Genomic DNA, 14,961 nt, shown 5'->3' with positions numbered 1-14,961 from the left:
GGTTCAAAAAAGTTGATCCATTACCTCTTCTGTATAAGTCAGTCCCAAGGTTGCTGAAGGAATTATGTGAGGTCAATTTGCAATGTCCAGACAGTCAGAGAAACACAGCCTAGGATCATCATCACTGTGGACCCTCAGGCTGAGGCTGTGCACACCCTTTGTCTGTGTTTGAGAGGGCTTCCCTGTCTGATATCCTGTGGCAGAAATGACTCAGTCCTTGCCTTACCTTCAGATCATTTACAATCCATTAGGGGTCTAACATACTTACACACACACACACACACACACACACACACACACACACACACACACACTCCCTCTGTCCTATTCTGTGTCTATTGGATAATGGAAGAGGAAGAGAAAGGTACAGCTTAAAGACTAGGCAGATTCTGGAATCAGAAACCTCACTTTGTTCAGGTTTTTTAATCACTCCCTTTATAGGAGGCTTTTTGGACACAGGACATTTTAGACAGCAGCTTATATAGTTGTATAGAGGATGTGGAAATCAGGGGATAGAAGAAGGTTGAAATTTTTTTGATAATACTGTGAAAATGTCACCTCTTTTTAAAAAGCAAAATATTAGCTTTTAAAAGAGTAACCAGCCAGCTTTCATATTACACAAAGATGGGAGTTGTTTAGCCTGTAAAACGGACTGGAAGGGAGGAGATTCTTAAAGAACTGCCACATGGGACCAGATTTGCTCTGTTTGATCCTAGGGGACACAGCAAAGCTCAGGAAAGGTGGGAGATGGGGGTATGGAGGCATAACAAAGAGAGCTGCAAAAAAGTAGTTTTTGACTTAACACAAAGATAAACTTCTAACATTGAGAAATCTTCAGAAGTGGAACATGGGCCCTTCATTAGAAACGAATGACCACTTGTCTGGGCTGTTCAGAGAGCATTGAGAGTTGGGGCTGGTCTCTCTAATCTCTTCCAGCTTTGGGTTTCTGAGTTGGCACCAAATATTGCTCCTTACAACACACTTTTCAGATTTTTCTCAATTAACTCTGGAGGGATACAGAGGAAGGTCTGGATGTGTGGAGCTTTGCTTTTCATTCCTATCACTCTTCCCACCAAACCAAATTTGAGAAACATTCTTGTCATTGATCAGGTTTCCTTTCCCTATTTTTAGCTTTAGGAAATTTTGTACATGCAGAATAAATGCCTTGATAGAAAAAAGTTATTAGAAGCAGAACCAGGAGATCATTATATAACTTCGACAATAATACTATATGATGATCAATTCTTATGGACGTGGCCCTCTTCAACAATGAGATGAACCAAATCAGTTCCAATAGAGCAGTAATGAACTGAACCAGATCCACCCAGCGAAAGAACTCTGGGAGATGACTATGAACCACTACATAGAATTCCCAATCCCTCTATTTTTGTCCGCCTGCATTTTTTATTTCATTCACAAACTAATTGTACACTATTTCAAAGTCCGATTCTTTTTGTACAGCAAAATAACTGTATGGACAGGTATACATATATTGTACTTAACTTACACTTTAACATATTTAACATGTATTGGTCAACCTTCCATGGGGGGAGAGGGGAAGGAGGGGGAAAAATTGCAACAAAAGGTTTGCAATTGTCAATGCTGAAAAATTACCCATGCATATATCTTGTAAATAAAAAAACTATAATTAAAATAATTTAATTTAAAAAAGAAAAAAAAAAAGAAAAAGTTGTTAAGAGAAAGAACTAAAGTTGGAGGCTTTGTTTTGGGGAGACATAACCAATAATTTCTCCAGAAAGGATTATGATTTCAAGTAAAGAATACAAATTATAAGCAAATGATTTTTTAAGATCCCAGATCCTTTAAATAGCTTTAGTAGTAAAGTGAATATAAGAGCTTATTGGCTGCATTTTCACAAATCTTTTGAACATGTTTATTTTTTTCTTTTTAAGACTACTTTTAGGGATTAAACATCAAAACAAATGTTTAATTTTCTTTTTTCTTTTCTAATTTTAAGGTCAGTGATAAAAATTATGTCCGATTTCTCTCTGGCTGGCAGCATGAGAATAAGCCTCATGTTCTTCTGTTTGACCACATGCCACTGGCACCATTGTTATACAAGGTACAGTATATGCTAGAGGTAATGTCACCATCTGCCTTAGTAGAAGGAGTAGTTTCTGCAGTGAGACATTGAGTAAAGACCAGCTGATCCCTGGGGAGAGTGGAAAAATGAGAGATCTGCTATTTCCAGATCACTTCTTTCTAATTGTCTATTTCAATGAGTTGTAGGTCCATTTAAAGATTTTCAAGTTGAAAAATATGACTATAATCAATTGGCCACTGGCTCTCTTCTAGTTTTGGTTGATTTGTACATGATACATATGCATACATTTTCTTTAAATAAGAACCTGGGCTTTAGGACTGATGGGGCCCAAATATCATGACCTAGAAAATATGGGGAGAAAACTACTAATAAAAGAGTTAGCAAATTCAGGCCTCCCCCCAAAAATCCAAGCACCCAAATCTAGAGTGATAAAAATGATTAAAAAATCATTAGGTTATTTGCTCCCTGCACCAAGAGATTCTTCTGTGACTTGTTTGTGAATAGTAGTTAAATTTATCTTTATTTCTGTGTCTGGCACAGTGGGATAATGAAGAACTAGTGGGGCTTTAAATGTGATCCATGAAGGGGAACAATTCTCGGTCTGATTTCAGATGTAGAACTTACTAATTTTTCTACTTTTCTTGTCCTACCCTACCAGTTGATTGCTTTTGCTTACAAAGATTATTTGTCATTTGGATATGTTTATGTCGGCTTGAGAGGGACACAAGAGATGACAAGTCAGTACAATGTCAATATCTACACTCCTACCATGTTGGTCTTCAAGGAGCACATAGATAAACCAGCTGATGTTGTACAGGTACATGCTGCTGTTAAGTCGTGTCTGACTCTTCATGACCCCATTTGGGGTTCTCTTGGCAAACATACTGGAAACATTTGTCTTTTCTATCTCCATCTCATTTTATAGATGAGAAAACTGAGGTAGACAGAGTTAAATGAAATGCTCAGGGTCACCCAACTAATAAGTGAATGAGGCTGGATTTGAACTCCAGAAGATGAGTCCCCTAACTCCGGAACCAGTGCTCTGTGCACTATCGTGCCTCCTAATCGCCTGGGTACAGTAAATAAAGGTTTCCATTTGTTCAAAGGCTCTGCCTCATTGTCATCTAGAGCTTTTGGAAATGCTAATACAGAAACCAGCCATAGCCTATGAGGAGCAGAGAACAAATCTCTTTGAAATTTAACATACATTTACAAGGAAATAAAGATTTAATCATACTCTAATTTCTCAATGACATGTATTTAGTCTGGCTTAATATTTAATACTTAAGAAAACTTACACTAAATCAGAAATTCCTCTGCTAGAAACTTAGCTTTATCCTTTTATCCCTCTTCATTCCTTCTGGCTTCTTAAAGGAGACATGATTTTTAATTCAATTACTAATTCTCAAAAAATATAAGAATTCCTTTGCTTTATTTTCTTATTGGTATCCTGTACTCCTTATGCCCTATGAACTTAAAAAGTGCTATGTGAACCTGAATTGTTAATGTTTATACTTAGGTGATGCTCAAGTGAAACTGTAAAGCAGCCTTTTGTATAACACATTTACCAATTCCTTCAGGTGTTTTGTCCAAGAGCTTGCTCTCCCTTGAAGAAAATACAGTGAATGAAATACTCAGTCTTTATGCTATATTCTTAGCATACTTCTTTGTACTAAGAATTTGTAGTAGAATATAAAATTGAGAACAAATCTAGCAATATTCACAGAAGCCACAAAAACCCAGATTGTTATTCCTTCAACTCCTGACTAATACACTGCTACTATATTCATTAGTCTGGCTCTGATGGGCCACATATCACTCAGAGCCTCCACTCTGACCTGAACCAGTCTTTCAGCTTTTCTGTTCTTGAGACCCCTTGCATATGAATGGACAGCACTTGAGAAGTCTCTATAATCTACTCCAGGAAAAATGGAATAAAAACCCGCTGTTCTTTGGTTTCTCTAGGCCCGGGGTTTAAAGAAACAGACCATTGAAGACTTTGTTTCCCAAAACAAGTACCTTCTAGCAGCCAGGCTTACCAGTCAGAAGATGTTCCATGAGCTGTGTCCTGTAAAGAGGTCTCATCGCCAAAGGAAGTAAGATTTTGAGGCTTTTATTCTCCTACCCCAGCAACTAAAGATTCAGGGAAGGAGCTACTCCCCCATCAGCCTTTTCCAGGCTTGGGGAGAAAGGGCTCCATGGCTTTCATAAGATGTATGTGGTTTTAAAAAGTTCAGATACAGTAGAAATAATAATCAGGGGTTCAAAAGCTAGGGGTATTGAAAAAAGTTTAAACAATTGTGGGCACTTAGTTTGAAGGCTAAAGTGGGATCACTTATATTGTCACCAATTTGTGACTGATTAAACTGGAGCAAGGACTGGAAAATAGGCTAAAGAAGGAGGTAGTATTCTGCAAACAGTGAGCACTTAATAAATGTTGGTCTAATTAAATTAGCTTTAATTACTTCACTAGGATTCAGTGATTTAAAGATTATTAGATGTTAGATTGGCTTTTGGCTCAAAGGAATGACTCTAATTTGGAAATATCTCTGGGGAAGTAGTGGGGAGTTAATAAATTTCTTTCACTAGTGTGAAATTTCCTGAATAGAACCTGAATTTTTACTGGAAAATCTATTGACTTTTTTGAATGGGAAATTCATTTATTAAGTATCTACTGTGTGTTAAGCCCTGGGGTTTCAAAGACAGAAAGGAGACAGACCTTGTCTTTAAAGAGCTTAGATTTTATTAAGAAAAAACTGCATATAAATTGGTAAATGCAAATATAGCTACTGAAGTCACAGGGGGAGTGTTTTCTGACAATGTGTTAAATCATCCCCTAAATCCTTAGACTAAATCCCTGGGCCATCTTGGATTGTGTAATACAGAACATCTGGCATCTACAATGGGTATGGACTCATGGGCTGGAGACTCACCTCCTGGAAAGCTGTTTTATTCCAAGACTGATCTTGTCCTGCTTTCTCTTGGTGCACTATAGGTATTGTGTGCTCTTAATGATTCGGGAAGGAACAAAGTCAAATCCAGATTTTGAAGCTTTCCTGTCCTTTGCATTGGCAAACAGCCAGGACACAGTGAGATTTGTGCATGTCTATAGCAACCGGCAGCAGGAGTTTGCCAACACTTTGCTGCCCAGCAGTGAAATATTTCAGGGCAAATCTGCGGTGAGTCAAGTGGGGCATTGACTAGTCAGGAGTATCTTAGGTTCCCGTGGCTTAGGGATCATATATCAGGAAACCTTTAAGACCTTAGATGCTCTTCATAATCTCATCTTGAATCTTGTAGTTCCATCCTTTCTAACCATCCCAGGTCCTAATTATAGAGGGCCTGGCCCACAAGAAAGTTCCTTGCCAGTTGGAAAGGAAGAGCATTAGCCTCTCTGCTCCATAGAACATTATCACTACTCCTCTTGATAAAAGCCTTCCTTCTGTCACTAGGCTTAAGGGATTTTCTTCCAACTTCCCTTCACTTTCTTCACTGTTAGCAGTGAGTTCTTGCCATAGAACCCCTGAATCCCAGAGCCCGAGTTGTCGTTAGAAGGGCATAAACATCCAACCTGCCACGTAGATGAGAATCCCAGTAAGAAATCATAGAAGAGAGCCTCTGTTTCAAGAGCTTGAGAAAACAGAAAACAGAAACCCTGCCCATCCTGGCACTGCCTACACCATCGTGGATAGCACTTTCCCATGTTCCCAGGGTCCTCCCATGTCAGTCAAAGGGCTTACACATGTGTTCCTTAGCAGCATTTTGTATAGGTTAAGTACCTGATTGTGCTTGTGTTAAATCCTTCCCCAAATCTGGGATTCCCTTCTGTTCTATCAGAGGTCACAGAAATGGCATCTAGTACAAATAGAACACAGCATCTGTATCTTATCTGATCCGGCCCATATTCTTCACAGAAGGATGAGAAAATACAATTCTTTTGCCTTTTATCTTTTGAGGAACTATATGACATAATTGCCCATAGTGGTTTTTTCAGTACCTCCCCAAAGAAATAGGTTGTTAACATCATAGTTGTTTTCCTTTTTTTCTTTTTTGTTGTGGCTTAGGTCTCTATCTTAGAAAGACGTAACACAGCCGGAAAAGTGGTGTACAAAACTCTGGAAAATCCCTGGACTGGAAGTGAGAAGGATAAGTTCATCCTTCTGGGCTATCTGGATCAGCTACGAAGAGACCCTGCTCTTCTTTCCTCTGAGGCTATCTTACTTGATCTAGTTGATGAACTTGCTCCTGTAAGTATTGCTGGCCCATTATACTTCATGTAAAATAACTCTCAGTGATTTAGCACTGTGAAGATTTCTTTTTTTTTTTTTTTTTAAACAAAGATTTCTAAAATATTTTCCCTGTGGCAACCCTATTAGATGGCTAATGTCAAGATTATTTTCCTCATTTTTATTGATGGGGAAATGGAGGCTTACAAAGTGTAGCATCTTGCCCATAGCTAAGCAGCTAAACTGTGTCAGAGTCAAGTTTCCTGTAGTTTTCTCTATCCTACAACTTCTCAGATTTCACAAAAGACCAGGCTCCTGCTGTTCTCATGATCTTGTTGCAGGAGTGAGTAGGAAGGCTGAGCAAGGATACCATATTGGGAAAGGAGACTACAAATGCAATAAGAGTTTATTGGCAATTGGTAGACACTGATCTGAGGCAAAAGAACCTTTGGCCTCTTTCTGAGATTAGAATGGAAAACAAACTCTGTACTTGACATTCGGGCCGTAATCTTTCAGAATCAATTTATTCATATCCAAACATTTCTATTCAAAGAGAAGACCAATCAGGCAGTTTCTCTTATTCATTGGAATTCTGTCTTCCAAGCAGTTTTCATTTAAATATTCTAGTAACCCTAAAACAAAAACAAAAAAAGTATCTAACTCAAGTTTAGATTTTTCTGAGGTGGGGGGAAGAGGATTTATTTGTTTTTTACCATACAGAATAATAGTAATGTTATGATAGGTACATCCAAAAAAGAAATAGCATCCTTAAACCAATCTTGCTCTTTAACTGTTCTCCTTTCAATCTGGTCAGAGGTGAGCAGAGCAATAATTCTTAATTGAATTAAATTGCCGTTTCCATTCTTAGCCAACCTACCTAACTCAACCATAAATAATAAACCTTGTTTCATAAAATTGAAATTCTTCCCTAGAGAAAATTAAGTCTTTTGTTCAAGGAATACTAATTAGATCTTTTAACTTAAGCAAAATCAAAGATTTCCAACCAGAACACCATTCACTAATATTTTTTCTTATTATCTGACCCAACTGAAGCCTTAGCGCTATCTTCCATGGGAAGAAGCATCACCACCATTTGATTCACTGTTCTTTCTTTTGAAATTAGGTGTTTTTTCTTCGATGGATTTACTCCACATCTGAATACTTCTCAGACATCTGGGACAGTGTACTTCACAACAATTGGTAGGAAAATTGTTTGCATTGAATGATAAGTTTCTGTGCTAATATCATCATTGCTTTTCTTAGGAAGAAATATTCCATGATTTCTGAGAAGTACTTGTTGGCATAAATAAAGAGAATACTTGAGAGTTTTCAAGAGAGAACAAAGCAAGCAAAGCCTTTCTTCTCACTCTCTTGTTCAGTAGCCTCAGATATATAGTTCTTTAAACAAATAGACACCCACTTGTTTGTTGAATGATCAATTTCTATTCTTGGGTGAATGGGGAAACATCATGTTATCAAAAGACTGGAAAGAAATATAAAAAGGCCCTTTTATTTCATCTAATTCCCAGCTTTCACAGAGGACTGTACTGAAGTTATCCTAACCACAGACTTAGAGAAAACTAGTTATATAGCCTATTTATTAGCCTTTTTCAGTAACACAAAAATCATTGTAGAAAAGTTGTTCCTAATGTTTAATTTATTCCTTTATTAAATTGCCTGTTTTTTCTTCAACATTCTGCATATTGCCACTGATAAGCAAAGTTCATGCCATGGCTACCTTTGAGTTATAGTGTTGGGGGTGAAAATAAAGTTTATTTCTATGGAATCAAAAGAAATGAATGCATTACAAATGGAAAAAGCTACTCCATGTTGGTTGTTAGAAAGGAAAAAACACTCAGCATAACCTGTTTTTCCCATCTGTCAATCTTGTTTCAGGAGAGAAATGATGCCCCTTCTTTCCCTGATTTTCTCCGCTCTCTTCATTCTTTTTGGAACAGTCATTGTTCAGGCTTTCAGGTAAGCATTTGGGTGTTTGCTAGTCTTGCCTTTGAAGTGTTTCTACAGCCACTCTTCATTTCATTTGAAAACTCTTTTCTTTATTTGCCCAGTGATTCCAATGAGGATCGAGAGTCACGGCCTCCTGAGAAAGAAGTCAGCGAGAAGACCGAGAAGACTGAGACCTGCTTCAATAAAGAAAATAGCAGGTAGCAAAGAAAGATTAAAGAAAGTCATTGGTAGTCATGAGCTACCATTGCTGTGGTACCTTGAGACTGATGGAGCACTGGCCTTGTAGCAGCTCTGGAAAGCATCCTGGACCTGTGGTTGTATTGGTGTAGGGACCCCCAGAGGACCTGCAGTTCCCTGTCTTGAGAATTCTTCAAGCTAATAAAACAGTGCAGTGTATATGCATACACGTGATACATGTATATCATGTGTATAAATGTACGTGTGTATATATGTGTGCGCACATAAACTCATCTAATCTTTTGAGGGCGTATTTATTCCTGCCCTCTAATTCATGAAAGTCATGCCTTATTTAAAAAGAATTGCTGGCTAATTAATTTGTATGCAAACCTACTTTCATTAGTTTCTTTTAAACCAGTACTACTGCTCTAATTTGGTTTTGTATCACCTACATCTTCCAGTGTATCCCACTTCCCTTCCCAGAGAACCATCCCATAAAACAGAACAGAAAAGCTCCAAGCTCAAATCTGACATGATCTACAGAGACTGGGCCCAGCAACATCTCACCTCGACCAGGAAAGAGCTGAGGGACTTTTTTTTCTGGGCTCAAGCTTGGTGCTAATGTTTTTGCAGTGTCTGGTTTGGATTGTTTTCTGTTATTTGTTATTTTTCATTTCATTTATATTGTTACCATTGGTATGTTGTTTTCCTTGTTCCATTTATTTCACTTTGCATCAGTTCATAGAAACCTTCCCATAAATCTTCTGTATTCACCGTTTTCACATTCCAATGCATCTTCATGCATTGTTCAGATATTCCCCAACCAGGGAATGTCCTGCTTTCTTTTCAGTTCTTTGTTACAACAAAATAATGCTGCTCCAAATACTTTAAAATATGTGGGTCCCTTTTAAAAATTCATAGACCTCCTTAGGGTTTATGCCTAGCAGTGAGATCTCTGAGTCAAAAAGTATGGATATTTTCATCCCTTTTTTGCATAATTATCCAAGCTGCTTTCCAGAATCGTGACATTGCTTCCCTTCTCCCTCAGTACTACATTAGCATGCCTGTCTTCCCACAATCCTTCCAATAACGACTGTTCCATCTTTTGTCATCTTTGCCAATTTGCTGGATTTTTGCTCTACATTTTAGATGTAGAGCCTCTAGAGTTGTTTTTATTTGCATTTCTGTTATTAATGATATGTAGAGTTCTTCCACATAATTATAATTTGTTACTATTCTTTTGAAAACTATTCATATCCTATTACTACACACTCCCTTGAGGAATAGCTTTCAGTTTTAGGTCTTTCTATTAGTTGCCAATAAATCTCTTGTATCAGGTTCTCATTAGAAATACAAAAGATGTTCCTCCCCCCAGTTCCCCTTGCAGGTGACTGCCTTTCTTGTTTTAACTGTTTTAGTTTTGTTTATGCAAAAGTATTTAAAATTCTTGGAATCACAATTATCTATTTTATTTGATGTGGTCAACTTTATCCCTTGTTTGGATAAGAATTTGTTCTGCCCCTGTGGCTTATTTGGCTCTTCTGGTTATTTTTATGGCTTTACCTTCAGTAGTCAGATCCCATGCCCATTTTGAGTTTATATTTGTATGTGATATAAATTTTTTTTACCAGATTGCTTTCCATTTTTTTCAACATTTCTTGTTATATAGAGAATTCCTTCCTGGGTAATTTCTATTTTAGGTTTTATCAAATATTGAGTTTTATTTTTAATGATTTTCCTTGCCCTGCCTGTTTTATTGGTCTACTTTTCTGTTTTTTAAGTGGTACCAAGTAGTTTTGATGAGTACTGCCTCGTAGTATAATTTGAGGTCTGGAAGTACTTATTCCTCCTTCATTCCCATTTATTTTTTATAGATTGTTTATCTTATTACTGTAGACCTTTGGAATCATGAATTTTTACTGGAACACTATGGACTTCATGATGGTTACCTACAATATAATAAGATAACCAGAGGACTGCTTTAGTATAAGTCCAGCAAGAGACTGTGTCTTTTTTCCCAGGGCCAGCTTAGCTAAATTCAGAGAGACTTGGACCAAAGGTAAGGAATTTTGGGAAGTACTGCAACCCAAAGTCTACTAAGTTTTGGAAGATTTATGATGTGTTTCAGTCATCCTATAGGAAGGGCCTGCCCTTGGGCCTTGTGAGAGCCCTGATTCATTGAAGTATCAGCCACAGCCTCCCCCTGCCATCTTTTCACTTTTCTATATTTCTCTACAGCAGGATTCCCAAGAAGGGTTTTGTGGAGGTGACTGAGCTTACAGATGTCACATACATGAGTAACCTGGTTCGACTGAGGCCAGGCCACATGAATGTCGTCCTTATTCTGTCTAACTCTACCAAGACCAGCCTGCTTCAGAAGTTTGCTTTTGAAGTATACACATTCACTGGGTAAGCGTTGGGGTGCGTGGCAAAGGCAGGGAGAGAGATCTCTGAGCTCACGACGGAGCAAGGGTTAGCTTTATTGGGATTTTCCCCCTTTTATGCCCCTTGAGTTGGGAGGCCTCTGGGTAAAGCCAGACACAAATGCAAAGCCTGAATTTGGAGTGAAATGTGCGAGATGTAAAGCATCCCTCTCCTGTATCCTCGAGACCCACGGGTACAATCCGAGGGAGAAGAAAGGGCCTTTGCTTTCAGCCTTAGCCTCAGGTTTTTTGCTTTGATTGAGCCAAGAGATTGAAAAGATTCCAACTCCCTGGGCCCTTCAGAAGAAACCCTCTCCTGGTTTCTTATGAAATGACCAGTGAAAGTGACCCAAGATAGGTTTGTGGTGGAGAGGGCCAGCCTGGGTCGGGGCCCACTCTCTGCCCTCACTCCAGAATGAGAAGGCATCGCACACAGGGGAGTCTGACTGGGTCCTGGCTCATCTGGCTGCTGTTCTTCCCATAGGAGCAGCTGCCTCCACTTCTCCTTCCTGAGTCTTGATAAGCATCGAGAGTGGCTGGAATATCTATTAGAGTTTGCCCAGGATGCTGCTCCCATCCCAAACCAGTATGATAAACATTTCTTGGAGCGTGACTACACTGGCTACGTCCTGGCTTTGAATGGACACAAGAAATACTTCTGCCTCTTCAAGCCCCAGAAAACAGTAGATGACGAGGAAACCATAGGTCCGTGCAGTGACCTTGACTCTTCCCTCCATTTGGGCGAGGCCCGAGGGAAACCCTTCTGTAATTCTGGATCCAAACCCCTCAAAGGCAAACTAAGCAAATTGTCCTTATGGATGGAGCGCCTTTTGGAAGGCTCCTTACAAAGATTCTATATCCCATCATGGCCTGAACTAGACTGAGAGAATTTTTTAAAAGGAGATTCAGCCCCTCCAGACTTGGTCGGAAGATGATCAGGATTGTCCAAACGGTCAGGAGAGACAGACAGTAGGTTTTAGATATTCTTCTAGGACAGTGACTAGGAGAATTCTCCCTTTGTCTTGCTCTAACCTAGGAGTGAAATATACTACAAGTTGAATTCTCTGTACCAAAATGTTTGTTTGGGGTTTTTTTCCTCATTTGGATGGCGCTCTATTTAAAGCAGACACTCTCTCTTCCTCTCGTGTTCTCGCCACATGTGCTTCCCATACTTTGTCCTGTCTCTTCATGGAGAGAGACCCTGTGACTCAGAGAGAACTGAACCTGAGGAAGCTCGTGGGCAGAGGCAGGCGCACTGCCCCACCCCCCAAACCCTCTCTGTCCTCTTCCCAACAGGCTTCTGCCTTGGCGACTGCAATAATCTTGGGCTGGGGTGGAAAGGGACCTGCCCTCTAACCAGCCAGGAGTGGATCTGGGGACAGCCTCCTTTAGCAGACTGTGAGCTGTCTTTTCTACACTGATTATCTGGGATCCTGCATGTGCATTCATTTCTCTTTCCAGGGAAAGGGAAAATCAAAAGTGTCTGAGACTTCGCAGTCCCATGTTCTTATTGTCGTGGCCTAAAAAGTAGAGACAGCCTCACTGCTTAGCCTGTAGCCCAGGTGAGGGAGGACACCGAGGGAGCCCCGCAGCCATTTTGAGCCATTGCAATGTCTCTTGTCTTCAGATGCCTTTCTGTCCCAATCAGTCATAGGGCGCTCTCTTATTTAGGAGCCATAACCTTTGGTTGTGTTCTCAGATGTAGGGACAAGCTGCCATGAGCCAGTAGACATGTAGAACCCAAGTCAAGCTCTCCTACCTTCTAGGACATCAATCTGAAGGAATCTTCCCAAACCCCCAGGACCCAGCTTTAGGACCGCAGACATTTCTTTGTATCAAGGAACTTCAAACATTTGTTGATTTTTTTTTTTTTTTAATTCTGTTGCCCCCACAGTGCCGTCCATCAAATCCTCTGTCATCAGTGGACCCTCTCTAGTTGTAGCACCCTATGTATACAATGCTTGGTTTCAGCCTCTGGACCCTGTTGATGGGTCATCTCAGCTGTCTTCCATATTAACTTACAGTCACCCTCTGCAGCTTCAGGTCAGACTAGAATCGCCATCCGTTTGAACATGCCAGACGGGAGAGTGCCAGTCCATTAGAGCTGACCCCTTCTTTAAGGACAGAGCTGCTGAGAGAGGCAAAGGCTGACTTCCCTTGAAAATGTCATCCTGACCTATTCATCTCTAAAGTAGGGTGCAGAAGCCAGATAGGACTCATAAGAAAATGACATGGAGTTTAATATTATAGTTGCTTTAGACTATTTCATTTGATTGCAAACTAACTTAGAAGTAGTTAGTGCCTGCAGGGATAAAGTGGTGAATGATTTAAACCAAGGTTCTTCCAATATTATTTATTAAGGGGGGGGAAACAGTGCCAGGATTCCCTCTCCCCTTGATCTTCCTAGACAGGCTCAAGTAGCCTTGGCAGCCCGTTTTGGGGAAACTGTCTGGCGGAGCTGGAGCATTGGAAAGCACCCAACTGGCATTGGACTTTCTGGTCTGTTGCCGCTCAGCCTCGTCCCTGGGCCTAGCCTTCACTAGGGCTTCCACTACAACCTTGGGTTTTTGTTTTTACTTTTGATTCGCATGGGCTTTCTTACCTTAGGTTCTGAAAACCAAAAACCTCTTCCTAAACTTGCTGCTTCCTTTTTTTTGCACTTTGCCTTGTGTAGACAATGCAAACCAAGTGGCCAGATGTACTTTCAGCCCCCCTCCTCCTAACACAAGAGCCACCGTGTTTGGATAGGAGCCACTGCTGGGAAGGTGCTAGTCCTGACAAAACTCCAGAAGTTCTTTTTGGGGAGAAGGGGGTTTTTGTCAAGTTTAAAGAAAAATTTTAAATGAGGGACTTGGTAAATGATCTCTAAGATCCCTCCCATTTCTGACACTGTGTTCTAAGTTCTGTTTGGAAAGTCCTACCATTTTGTGGGTACGGGTTTGTGATTCCTTTTGTATGGTATGGATTTTGCTTTTTTCTTTTCAAACCAAACTCCTCAATAGTTTAAACCTTTCCTCCAAAGATGAGACTCAACTTATATTGTTTGTCCTTATTTCGGAGGTACCTGCATAAAGGATGAATTGTTCATTCAAACCAGCTTTATAATTGAAGGTGAATTTTGAGGTATGACCAAGTTGGTGAAGTACCTTACAAAGTCGGGTTCTTTCTTTCTGATTGATAAGGACTCTGTGTGTCAGCATGACAGCTGAGCCGAGACAAGTCTGTATATAAAATTTGCTTCATTTCAAAAGAAGAACGCCTATTTCCATTACCCTCACCGTCTTCAAAGCCGTGAACTTCGGCCGAGCAATAATAGCCTGAGCCCAGCTCCCCTGTCATGAAACACCATTGAATGTTCTCCCCACGCCCATCCCACACTGGAAGAGGTTACCCAGCAACACCCTCACGGATGCCGTCTGGACCCATCTCCCACTACCACATGTGTGCAAGGGCTCCCGCTCAAAAAGCAGCAGGCTCATGTGGGTTAGAATTAAGGGTGGGGAACACACAGAGATCCTATTTTTATTTTTTAGTCAAAATTCTTAGAAACTGAAGCAAAGCATCTTTGCAACAAAGGGAAATGTCACTGACAGCCCAGCCCTGACATTCTTGCTTGAGAGCAGCCTGACTGTATGATGTGCGCTGATGGTCAGCAGCATCCCACAGTTGCCAGGTGGGGAGTGGGGGGGACAGGAAGGCTGTCAATTCAATGCAAGTTTGAAGAGGGGGTGGTCGTACCTGGGAGAGAGGTCTGAAGGTGAACATTTTGCACTTTTGATACTCTTAAGCAACAAATAACTTATTTAGCAAATTGTCTTTTTTTATGTTTGTTTTTTGTATTGTGAATGGGCATTGATGTTGATGTTATTTTTGTTTTAAGACTTACAGACTGGAAACTGAAATAAACTATTTTAATGTGTGATGATGGTGGGTCAGCTCTTGCATTGTCATGATGGCAGACTAGATTATGGTGGCTGTAAGAAGGGGCATGAGAGTAGAAGGGAATACCCCTCACCATGGTCACAGGTGTCAGATGCACCGCTCCCCCACCCATGCAAGCTGTTTTCATGAGTGGTTCTTCCTCTCCTCATAAGCTCTACAT

At 40.2% G+C, this 14,961-nt stretch overlaps 1 protein-coding gene across 5 annotated transcripts in view; it reads left to right on the top strand.

The window, feature by feature from the left end:
- Positions 1 to 14,961, top strand: part of DNAJC16 (DnaJ heat shock protein family (Hsp40) member C16) — a 46,963-nt gene that overhangs the window by 20,443 nt on the left and 11,559 nt on the right. For 3 of the 5 annotated variants that reach the window (XM_074306196.1, XM_074306192.1, XM_074306193.1), the window contains 10 exons: positions 1,979 to 2,083; positions 2,724 to 2,882; positions 4,031 to 4,161; positions 5,061 to 5,244; positions 6,130 to 6,312; positions 7,415 to 7,491; positions 8,188 to 8,268; positions 8,361 to 8,456; positions 10,675 to 10,845; positions 11,344 to 14,781. In XM_074306196.1, the coding sequence (XP_074162297.1) occupies positions 2,057 to 2,083; positions 2,724 to 2,882; positions 4,031 to 4,161; positions 5,061 to 5,244; positions 6,130 to 6,312; positions 7,415 to 7,491; positions 8,188 to 8,268; positions 8,361 to 8,456; positions 10,675 to 10,845; positions 11,344 to 11,743 (1,509 nt within the window). In that variant the 5' untranslated portion in view covers positions 1,979 to 2,056 and the 3' untranslated portion in view covers positions 11,744 to 14,781. Of the gene's footprint in view, positions 1 to 1,978; positions 2,084 to 2,723; positions 2,883 to 4,030; positions 4,162 to 5,060; positions 5,245 to 6,129; positions 6,313 to 7,414; positions 7,492 to 8,187; positions 8,269 to 8,360; positions 8,457 to 10,674; positions 10,846 to 11,343; positions 14,782 to 14,961 lie in introns of those variants that run through there. The other 2 variants (XM_074306194.1, XM_074306195.1) reach the window with 2 other exon arrangements.

The sequence above is a fragment of the Sminthopsis crassicaudata genome, chromosome 3 (assembly GCF_048593235.1).
Source record: "Sminthopsis crassicaudata isolate SCR6 chromosome 3, ASM4859323v1, whole genome shotgun sequence".
Taxonomy (NCBI): domain Eukaryota; kingdom Metazoa; phylum Chordata; class Mammalia; order Dasyuromorphia; family Dasyuridae; genus Sminthopsis; species Sminthopsis crassicaudata.
This window is presented reverse-complemented; position numbering and strand designations above follow the sequence as displayed.